Source organism: Symphodus melops (assembly GCF_947650265.1).
Source record: "Symphodus melops genome assembly, chromosome: 19".
NCBI lineage: Eukaryota > Metazoa > Chordata > Actinopteri > Labriformes > Labridae > Symphodus > Symphodus melops.
The window spans coordinates 18416831-18428830 of NC_136709.1; the positions used below are offsets into that span (position 1 = coordinate 18416831).

Genomic DNA, 12000 nt, shown 5'->3' on the forward strand with positions numbered 1-12000 from the left:
GGCTGAGATAGAGGAGGTAGCAACAAAGCCTAAATGTTTGAAGGAAAAATATTGTTATTCGTTTTCTTTTCAGAGACTTTCTTTGGAGGTTTTAACTGTTTCAAATGTTTCTTTTTGTGAACGTAATTATTAATAAAAGCTTTCTCATATTTTGGATGACACATTTGATTGTGTGATTTGCTTATTTTGTCAACTTTAGCTCCAGAAGGGGGGAATTATCTGCATCCTTTCCTGCAAAACAAACAAAAAGATCCACAAACACTTGTTGAAGAGTTGACTCTGGACATGTTCTTATGTCTTGAAAAAAGAAAGTAAAAACATTATTCTAATGCGTATAAGCTTGAATTCTTCTTTGTCCCTTCAAAGCCACAATTTTGTCCCCTGAAATATATCTAATTAGTAGAATCTGAAATATGTAGCAGGTCGAGACAGAGGCCTCAGTCCTTTTCTGATGTTAAAAAACTAATTATGCACCGAAAAGCTGAGCAAACATGTCCTCTGAAAGGCCTGGATTTGGTTAAGCATGAGAATAGCCAGTAAACATTACAGCCTCTCTCACTATGGCACCCTGTGGTTGTCTGGGCTGCTTTCACTTTTATACAATTGACTTTTGTCATTCTGAAGAAACAGGAACAAAACTACACTCCAGCTTTGTTGGAAATCGTGGTTTGTGTACTGTAGATTTTGGGACTTTTTTTTTTGAGGATTGAGAATTTAGAGCACTTATCTTTAACATTTTACAGGATAACTGAACAGGTTCAGTCAGGACGGATGATAGCTCAATAGCCGGCAATGTGTCAGAAAAACCTTGGTTTTATTGATGAGCTTTGGTATAAGATAACTGATTTTAAAGTGTAAATGAGTTCTATTTGTTCACTCAGGCAGCTTTTAAAAAGATTGAAATAAAAGGAATAGATTTCCTGAAATGTATCTAATCAGGATTCCCCTTTAGTGTGCGTATAATTGATCCTATTTCCTCCCTCATTTAACTATCATAAAAATGTGCTTCAGTGTGAAAAATCATGTCAGTATTTCATCACTACCGAGAGGGGGTCCTCTGCTTCCACGCCCCCTGTAATGTTGTTTGCTCGTCCTGTGACCCTGCAGCCCATCGTCCCTGTCACCTGGCCCTTTGTCCCCCACGCCGGGGCCACCTTGTATCACATATGGAGGGGACTGTCCGGACCCCTCAGCTCGCTGCATCTCCCCTTAAACACCCTTTTTGTCTGCATGTCTCCCCCTGAATGCACCATTGTCCTGCATCCAAAAGGGGACCGAGACAAAATCTTTAGTGTTTCAATTCCCGTGATGTTTAATCAGCCCCTGCGACAAATTTATGAGCTTTAACTGCACAATGGTGTTTTAGAGCATCTCGGGGTTTAAGGGTGACAAAGACAGGCTTTTAGAGGTTGCCATTGGTTTTTTAAGTTGCTCACAGGAATTGTCTGAAAAGGATGGGCTGGTATTAGCCGGCCCATCCTTTAGTTTTACTCACTGCATGGTCTCCCTGGGCCCCGGGGCCCCTGTTAGGAGAGTTATAAGGTCCATAAACCAGGCCACAGGAGGAGCTCGGTTGACTTGTCACAAGTAACATTTCATATGAGCTCTTATTTCAAATATTGTTCTTTAAACTATTTACTTGACAGAGTTGGATTTTTTTTTTTTTAAATTAAAAAAAATTATAATTTATTTGTCTAAAATATTAAAATGATAGGCCATAGATTGACTAATCATCATAGTGTTTGTATCCAAAAAATGCCAGAAATGTAGTTTTGCTTATGTAAATTATGTAATCTTTAACGTTTTACAATTTTTGGGAAAGTTCAGTTTCTGCCTCTTTTGGAAAACAGAAAACTAGAAGAAGTTAAAACTCTTCTTTTCTAACAGTTTGCTGCAGAACTCTTGTTATGTTTCTCCGAATCAAAAAGTCATGTTTTATGATAATTATTGTAATTGTTCAGTGTTTGTGAAACTATGCAATACAGTACAACAAATCCTTCAACCCCCCCTTAGCTATACAAGATATAACCTAACTTTTTAAAATTCTCTCTCATTACAATCTTTGTGATTGTAGACTGAAGCCCTGGTATTGGAAAATTGTTTTGTTTTAAATACGTTTAATGACTCAATGACATAATATAAATATGAGTATTTGTGCAGATATTTTGTGAACGGTTTAAATAAACAGGGATTTTTCGTTTAGTTTCCTCCACTAAAAGTTGAGGTCAAAGTTTGTGCTACAAATGAAACATGTACAGATACACAAGTCAAAACTCACAAATAAAACAATATTTCTGTTTCTTGTCTATTCATTCAGATATCTCATGACCCCTTTAATTGTATCACACAACCTCTTCAGGGTCAACGTTTACAAGTTAAGAATGGTGGTTAAACAAAATCACCTTGATATGATGCTGAGCAGCCGTACACTCTGCAGACATTGGTTATTTGTTTTTGGAAGTATTAATAATCGGTATATTCTTAACTATCAAAACCGACTTTAGAAAGAGAACTTCAAAGCAACACTGCAGAGAAGATATCAGAACCTGTAGCTTCAAATATCACTTCTTCCCAGGTGCCCCATGGCCTAGCGGTTCTGTCATGCACCACACGGAGGCTACAGTCCTCGGTGCAGTGACCACGGATTCGACTTCATTCAAAAGAATAAAGCGTCATAATCATCTTCATCAAAAGTTGTGTGTCAGGTTTACTATCGACACCCTGTCTGGGAATATGACATGACTTTACATAACAAATATAAAGATACTTTGCCTTTAATAACAAAGTTAATTCACAAAAACATGTATAATTAGAAACAAGCACATGTTTATAAAACATCCCCAAACCATAAAGACGTTATTATCCACCTACAGCACTGTCATTAAATAAAGGCAATAAGTGAAGCCTTTGTGCCCTAAATAATTCAATCCCAATAACCTTATTTATCCGATAAGTTCGTATGTGTGAAAAGCATCAGTGCACTCTCATGACAGCACGGCACAAAAACAAACCACACACACACACACACACACACACACACACACACACACACACACACGCATGTGTCACATTCAACATCTAAAGTGGACTCAAAGAGTCCTGGATGAGAGGAGCTTGTACGCCATACAGATTAATAATAAATAATGCTCAGAATTCTCGGGTTAAAAGAGAATAAACAATCATGTTCACTTGTGAGATATATTAAAAACGTGATGTGGACAACTTCATGAAAGATAAAACTATCTATTAGATGAAATTGACAGCAGACCTAGCAGGAGTACATGCCTGCATCCAGCTGTGTTTGTCTAAATCTACAGTTTATTTATACACTGCAAATTTGTTTTTTAAAACTTCTCATTCTGTAAACAAAGCGCTCCAGGGATGCAAAGAAACTTCTCACTCTTCCTGAGGTACTAGCTGTGGACAGGAAAGTTGTAGTGTCCCATGTGCTGCTGGGTGGGGTTTCTGCTTGGAGAGAGTCTTGTTGATCAATAGTTGATTTATGTAACGACAGATAAATTCACATTACTGTGTTACCTGCCTGAATCCAGTCAGGGACAGTAGTTTCCATTCCCTTTCTTGGAACATCGAGTGTGATGGGAAAGTGTTTGAAGAACTTTACAACATTTGTGTTGTCTGAAATAAGAACAGATGTGACCTTTGACACGGACACCTGGGGATGAAAGAAGGGGCAGGTGTGGCTCACTTGATGAAGTCTGGGGTCTCTCAACCAAGAAGTTTGGAGATTCTATCGCCAGCTCCTGCAGCCACATGTCTCATGTGTCCTTGGGCAAGACATTGAACCCCGAGCTGCTCCCACGGTATAAATGAATGGGATTAGTTAGCACTGATGGACATTCAACTCAGCAGCCTCTGCCATCAGTGTGTGAATGAGTCGGTGTGATCTGCGGTGTTAAAGTTCTCAAGTCCATTCAGTGACATCACCTCAAAATCTTCTCGTCATTTTCTGCGACTTCATACTAATGCATTTTATCTTAGAGATAAAGATCAATGATCCAGTCATTTACAGACTGAGATTGATAATATAAAATATGTTTAATCAATATGATTATTTAAGTGTCTTCAGCAGTATCATATGTTATAAGTTATCAATCAGCTGTTATATTTTGGTAATTCCCACATTAATGCATCACCATGCATTAGACAATGAGAGAACTTATTCTGGAATTATTTATTTTCTGACTATTGCCTTTTTAATAGCTGCCGCTCATTGTTGTTTAACTACAGCTACAAGTATTCTTCCACCTGGTACAGCTTTTTTGAAAATATTTAAGCAGACAATTTTTGGCCATGGCTAAACTCTTAGACCTTCAAGAAGGTCCTTTTTGTCAGTGGTCCCACTCTCCACCAGATGGCGCACTAACACACGCTATTAATTGTCACCACCTGAAGTATAAGTGACCTCATGGCATCAGTTTGTAGAGCTCTAGAAGCAAACAAATGATCGACCACTGGGGGTCGCACTTCTTTTGGGATAGCACCACCTTGCATGCACGTCCTGTATGTTGCTGATTGGGTGCAGAAATGTGGAATTGCGTAGTGACGTGTAGCTGGACAGTATGACGTCATGCTCTGAGTATCCTCTTTAGGGTTAAATGTAGAACTCCGTTCTTTACGCTAGCAAATCCATTTTTTTTAAATCTCCCTGATGTAGAGTTGACTTGAATGAAACGGAATTCTTTTTGTACTCTTCAGGATTTTTGGAACGTTTTCTTCATAAATCCTCTCATCTTGTTACCTGGAAAACCTTTCTTGAGGAGAGCCAAAATACTGCCTTCTTTTATAATGTGGACATTAGAGACACAAGTCAGGCTTCTTACTGATAGTTGACATAACTAATTAAAATGGACCTTAAATGGTGTGCTTTGTTGGAATATTAATAGGTCCTTTGCCAATAATCTTTACATCTACAATTTGTTATTGTTATAGTGTAGAAACTGTGCCGATTTTTTGCATCTAAATCTTTTCTACCTTTATTCTCTGTACCTGTTTAAAATTAAATGTTTCATGTTGACGCAAATGTTTTCAGTAAATTCTGGTTTGAGAAACAGATTATTGTTCTTTTTTTATTGGAAATAATAACAGTATCTTAGTTCCTTTCTATTTTTCATTGCAGACACTCTTGCTCCCTACTATGGATTATATCATTGACCAATCAGTTCTTAAACATCAAGCTGCAAGCCTCGATAACAAAGGCTGTGCAGCCTCACACCGCCACTTCAAAGTGTCCTCATTATTCTGAGGAATTAGTCTGAACATTTGTACTAATTATCGCTAATTGGCTATAATAGCCGTGTGCCAGAACAGTAAAAAGGTGCTGATTTAGATGATTAAGGCATATCTCGTGAAATTCCGTATAATTAAGGAAGGCATAAGCAAGATTTAGCTTGTGCAGAGACATGCGTTCATGTTGATTATCTATGTTTGAAAGGACTGAAAATTACGCACCTGAAATATCATCGAAGCAATCTAGCTCAGATATTTAGGTGTAACATTGTAATAATTGCGTCATAAGACTTCATTTGAAAATAACTGCGACGTGATTGTTTAGTTGTGCAGGTTTGTACTTTTATTTCATTGCGTCAGTGCAGCCCTAACGCAAATGATTCTGCTGCATGCTACAGGCTGCCGTGAAACCTGCAGCGAGCTTGTTAAACAGAAAACTGTTGCACATGACTCCCATGACATGCTGTCAGAGGTCTGCATGTCGCTGCACAACATGACCTGACTGCACTGCAGAGTTTCAATTTGACAGCATAACTCAGAACATAACAACTTTCTTTTAATTAAAGATTCAACAGGTTTATTTTGAAATCATCTAGAAGCTTTAGAGGCATAGTGGAGAAACAAACTGAAATAAAAAATATATTTTGTCTGCCACCAGAAGACGCTGTGTTTCTTTAATTCCTGTTTAAAGAAACATCGACCCGACCTGTACAGATTTCCTCTTTTTCTGCTACTGCTGCAAGACTAACTCCAGACCAGACGAGACATAAAAACATATAACAAATAAAAACAAAAACAACGTTTTATAATAAGATTTACTTTGTAATTTGAGGTGCAGCCGGATTCAGCTCCGCTATGACCCTTATAGCCACAGATTGTGTAAGTTATAAGTTTTTATATTTAAATACATTATCTGATATATTCACTGCTTATTTTTCAAGTCGTTTGTCAATAACTTTGTATTAGGAGTCTATGTTGAAGGATTGACTGGTGGCCAATTTATGACTTGCGTTTGAGACATTTAATTTATATGAACATGTTAGTAAAAACATGGAGTAGTATGCTTTTATATTCTCACTATTTAGAATTTTGACAGAAATTACAATATAGCCTATAATAATACAAATCATAATAAGTAACTAATAAATAATAATTTATATAAATGTAAATAATAATGATAATAATACAAATGACAGAGTAAAACAAAAATCTGGGAATGACAGAGTAATTCTCTGTTTACTGTAAAAAAGAATACATCAAATAAAATGCCTATATTTGTGTGTCAAAACTGAAGTCCCCTTAAATCCGTGCCTAAAAGTGGGCTCTGATGCGTAAAGAGGCACAGACCATTTCATGACTTCAAAGCTGGCTGGCTGGCTGGAACCTAAAACCTTTTTTATGGCTCCTGGGTAGAATTTCAGCAATGAGATATGATTGAGTTAAACTGTTGTGGCTCCTTGAGCATTAAGCCAAGACGCTGTTGAGTGAGGGCTACCTGGCGTTGTGTTGCAGGAGAGTACTTGAACGCCGTTAACTTCACACGAGAGCCTCTCCTGTTCCACACTCTATTTTCTGTTTATTTGTGTGTGTGTTTTTTAAGAAGAGTGTATGCATGTGAATGTCGCTATCACGCTTGCGTCCAATGATATCAAAAGAAAGGAAAGAACGAGGGGGTTAATGATTTACGCAGCCACTTAACGCGTAGATGTGTATTTATTTACTTATCAGTATCAGTCAATTCCACTCCCCGCAAGTGCACTTTTGCATGTGTGAGTACGACAAGGCATAACACAAACAATCGTGCAATCACTGCAGGCCTCTCGTGGCCATTAAAAGTCAGGAGTTCAACCGAGGAGTGCTTCTCCAACTCTCAAGTCCATATAGGCCTCCTTTCATCAAGAGGCCCTCGTAAACATCACTACAGTTAATAAAGTGCATTGTGGTCAGTGCAGTCCCAAGGTGCAGCAGTGTGTTTATCTCAAACAGGCAACAACAGCTGCAGCGCGAGCCCCCGGACAGCGCGTGCAGCCAGCCGGGACGCACATTTCTGCTCATCATGTACAGCGCTTATGTTATTGTTAGTGGGAGGGGAGCACATGTCTTGGAAGTGAAATTACGCACAGCGAAAGGAGGCTCGAGCTGTTTGGTATTGTTGCGGATGCCCCGCCTCTGATGGTAGCCTTAAACCTGGCACCCAGCTAAAACAAACCCAAGCCAGCACCCAGCTCCCACTCAATCCAATTAAGGCGGACTTGAGGCGGCTCTCCTTACGTGTTCATCAACCAGGATCGACGTTGAGACAACAGGAACCAGAGGGGCTTTGGCCAGAAAAAAAAGAGAAGGAGAGATTGCCTTGCCTTCTAATTTCTCCCTCTCCAGTCCCAGAACAATGTCGATGAGCCCTAAGCATACGACTCCTTTTTCTGTTTCCGATATCTTGAGTCCCCTCGAGGAGAGCTATAAGAAAGTAAGTATGGAGAATAACAACTTGGGGGCACCTCTCACTTCGTACCGGCAGCCGCAGGTCTCTCAGGCGGCGATGCAGCAGCACCACATGGGTCATAACGGGACTGTGTCTGCGGCGTACCATATGACGGCTGCAGGTGTCTCCCAGCTGTCACACTCGGCTATGGGAGGCTACTGTAATGGCAATCTGGGAAACATGGGCGACCTGCCGTCTTACCAGGACGGCATGAGAGGCAGCACCGCGGCCACCGGCTGGTACGGTGCCAACCCGGACCCGCGCTTCTCCACCAGTGAGTATCCTGCACCTGTTCGAGTTAAGATTTGGGTTCACACGGGGTGGACGAACGCCGATTGGCAGTATTATGTGGATGATAATATTTTGACGATGTTTGTGTCACTTTTAAGTTCAAGTAAGACTTCAACTCACCTCTCTAATTTAGATGTTCGCTATTGTTTAAAATATATTTTGAGCTGCAAAAAATATAGACAATAATGTATCATGGCAAAATACTTTTGCCAAATAAAATGCTTTTATTTGAGATATTTTAAAGTTCATCATATTTTGATAAAAATCCAGTAATAACTTGATGTTAACTCACTTTTTTCCATTGGTTTCTCAAATAGTAAGTAACAATTCATGGGTTGCAACATATACATATGCAATGGCGTAGTAAAAAAGACCTATTTATTCATCTTAGCCACATCATGTATTTTTTTAAAGCCAAATCCGGGTTGTAATAAATGATTCCAAATAAAACTCGTTCCGTCGTCAGACTTAAATACCATTTTGGACGATTTATTTTTGCTCCATTTGGCGCTTTAGTGCGTAAAATCAGTGTTGACATGGCATTAATTGAATCTTTTTTCCCCTCAGTTTCTCGCTTCATGGGCTCGTCCTCGGGCATGAACATGGGCAGCATGGGCAGCCTCAGCTCCCTGGCAGACGTCGGCAAAGGCATGGGCTCCCTGTCCAGCACCCCGAGGAGAAAAAGGCGCGTGTTGTTCTCCCAGGCGCAGGTGTACGAACTGGAGCGACGCTTCAAACAGCAGAAATACCTGTCTGCTCCGGAGAGGGAGCACCTGGCGAGTATGATCCACCTCACCCCGACCCAGGTAAAGATCTGGTTTCAGAATCACCGGTACAAGATGAAGCGACAGGCCAAAGACAAAGTGTCCCAGCAGCAGATGCAGCAGGAGGGTGGCTCGTGCGCGCAGCAGCAGCAGCAATCCCCGCGGAGGGTGGCCGTGCCGGTGCTCGTTAAGGACGGAAAGCCTTGCCAGGGTAGCGGCCACACGCCCACCTCCTCCTCACAGAACCACCACCAGCAAGCGGCCAACGTCATGATCATGTCCAACAACGCATCCGGGCTCGTGCATCAGAGTCAGCAGGTGGGAAGCACAGGTCACTCTCCAGACCTGGCCCCGCACTCCTCCAGTCCCCCGACCCTGCAGAGCCAGGTGGCCGGTTTGTCTCACCTCAATTCCCCCGGCTCAGAGTACGGCTCGGCCTTACAGTGTTCAGCTCTGTTATACGGCAGGACGTGGTGACAAGAAGCGCCAGCTTTCTTTTCAGCCAATTCTTCTATTTAAAAAAAGAAAGAAAGACTTTTTTCTTCTTCTTCTTCTTCTTGCAAGACTCGAAAACTTTTCTCTGTAAATGTGCGTCTGAACAAAAGCCGAGTGAAATCGGTGCATTTCTGTTTGAAATGTTCCCCTTTTTGGAGGAAGCTTGACTAATATGGAAAGGAAGATAAAAAAAACAAACACTTTTGACCAGAAACTGCGGATGTGAGAGATTTTGGATTTATTTATGTAAATTATATTGATACAAAAGAAGAATCAGCAGTCAAATAGGCCGAAGGCGAAAAGTGAGGGCATATACATTTCTGCTGTAGGCCTATGGGTGCTGTGACACCCCGTCCCTCACAACACACACACACCACGACTCTGATTTATAATAGAATTTAATGTAAGCCGTAGATCTAGCTTGTATATTTCTGTAAAAGGTTTGGATTTTAGCTATTTGTTGTACAAAGTTTTTGACGCTATTTGCCGGTTTGTTGTCGTTTCATTGGTATTTGTACGTTTTATTTCTTTGTAACTTATATAGATATTTGACTTACTACAGAACAGTCCTATTAATAAATTATGGAAACAAGACAGTAACGTTTTCTGTGAAATATTTCAAAGTATCCCGAGTTTAATTCCGGAAATGTAAAAAATATGATTGACATCAAAACAGCATTATTATTATTATTAGGCTATTAATATTATTATTATCAGTAGTAGTTTGTAGTAGAAGGGAATTACTGGCCTATTTTCTCGTATTTTATGGGCTTACTTTTTTTTTTTTTTACCTCAAGGGGATTAAAAAAATTTAAAAAATCAGTTCAAGTTCGGCCAACTCACATAATTAAAAACGCCAAAACTTGGGTTCAAATAATTGACATGAAAAATGCCAATAGCCTATTTGATCAACTTTTCTTGCTGTTTTATTCAGTGATAAATCCCACAGCGTAAAGGTCAGAGCGAAGCCTTTATGTGCAGTTTGTTCTTCTCTCTTTCTCCGTGTGTGTGCGTGTGTGTGTGTGTGTGTGTGTGTGTGTGTGTGTGTGAGAGAGAGAGAGAGAGAGAGAGGGAGAGAGAGAGAGAGAGAGAGAAGGAGTCAGAAAGGTGAGGTCTTCTGCTCCAAACATCAAACGCAAGCGATTTGCAAAGAAAGGCTTATGGAAGAAATCCCTGACCAAACACCGTCGTGTTTTCCTTCTCAGACAGCCTGACTGCCGAGGCCGCCTGTGGGCGCGCGGCTATCTGCTGCTTTATCAATAATCAATCAGGGAAGTGAAAGGAAACGACGGCGAAAGGCTGTTTGTGTGCTGTGTCAATAACAAACCACCGCCAGTGTCATTGAGCAAACATTTCTATTAAACATTTCGTTGTATTCCGGGAGGCTGTTTGATTGACCGGCATGTCATTTTAAAGGGCTACAAAAACAAACTATTCATTATTTTTCAGGGTTTTGCCCTGTAAATAAAAGCTATAATAACCATTAAAGACAATTCTCCCGCCAACTCATAGCCCCGCTAAACACTGGTTGCTAAGCGACTATGGAACGACAGGTGATTCCCGTTTACGGCTTATATTTTGTTTCTACAGTATGTTGTCCCTTCAGCGAGACACTCATTTATTAACTCTTTTGGACCATAGGAATATAGGCTGCAATTAATATTGACTGGGACATATGAGACATTTTCATTGTAGGCCTATAAATATTTTTTTATAGGCTGATTTTTCTTTTTTTTTTCTTTTTTTTTTTTTTTACATTAGAAAGGCCTCAAAGGATAAAAACCGTAGGTTGTATTTGGCCGGAATAAACGCTGCTAAGATAAGTAACCTCGCTTAAATAACTATGAATTAATGTGCATATGTTTCACACATGCAGGGAAAGATTCTTGATTAGTTCTCTGTTGTTATAAGATTACTTTTCCTTTAATTTGTATAAGCCTACCTGAGCCACTTTTGTAATTTTGTGAGCTGCCTGTGGCGACATGGCTTTCCCCCTGCTCTGCAAATGTCCCCAGCATCACTGGATTTTTGAGCTTTATAGCTTCAGTTCATGCTGAGGAAATTATGTCATTGTCTTACGATCCATTTAAGCCAACCAATGATGTTACAGGTATGTCAGCATTTTAATGAACAAATTAAACAAGTTTATTGTGTTAACAGTCAAACTGTTTTGGCTATGATTGCCCAAACACTGCTGCATCAGCCTAACCAGGACTGGTTTGTGCCTGACCTGAGATGTAATTGCCGACTTAACATTGGATCCTTGAAGTACACAGAGGGCTCCTTGCTCATTGACTGTCTGGCATTTACATACAACAGGCTGCATTTTTTCCTGCCTATTAAATTTGACCTCATGCGTAATCTGGTCTTCTATACGTTTTCCAATGTGAATGCAAATCTGAAAACATGCCTGTATTTCTTTAAAAAAAAACGAGAAAAAAACCCTGTAACGTTTCGTTGGCGACTTTAACTTGGACTCAGCTTTTGGACCATGGCTGATATAGCTTAAGTGTCTGCATCAGCAAATAATTCCTTATTGAAGATTTTCGGAAGATACTCATATTTATATTCTTTAAAACTACTGGAGCACACAGTATACCAAAATGTGATTTCTAAGGAAGCTACATATTCACCTTGTCTCTAATCCCTCCCAATGCCCCCCCCCCCCCCCCCCCCCCCCTCCCACACCACCTTTAAGCACAGTGTTAGGCCACCAGGCAG

At 40.2% G+C, this 12000-nt stretch overlaps 1 protein-coding gene across 1 annotated transcript; it reads left to right on the plus strand.

Annotated features, from left to right (window-relative positions):
- Positions 1-7385: 7385 nt before the first annotated feature.
- On the plus strand, positions 7386-9904 carry nkx2.1 (NK2 homeobox 1). The gene is made up of 2 exons (XM_079370070.1): positions 7386-8003; positions 8588-9904. The coding sequence occupies exons 1-2, from the start codon at positions 7637-7639 to the stop codon at positions 9259-9261; spliced, it is 1041 nt and encodes a 346-aa protein (XP_079226196.1). The 5' UTR covers positions 7386-7636; the 3' UTR covers positions 9262-9904.
- The last annotated feature ends 2096 nt before the right edge of the window (positions 9905-12000 follow it).

Coding starts and splice junctions, on each gene's coding strand:
- nkx2.1 (XM_079370070.1), top strand. CDS start 7,637: ATGTCGATGAGCCCTAAGCATACGACTCCTTTTTCTGTTTCCGATATC. Junction 8,004..8,587: donor GGACCCGCGCTTCTCCACCA/GTGAGTATCCTG, acceptor TTTTCCCCTCAG/TTTCTCGCTTCATGGGCTCG.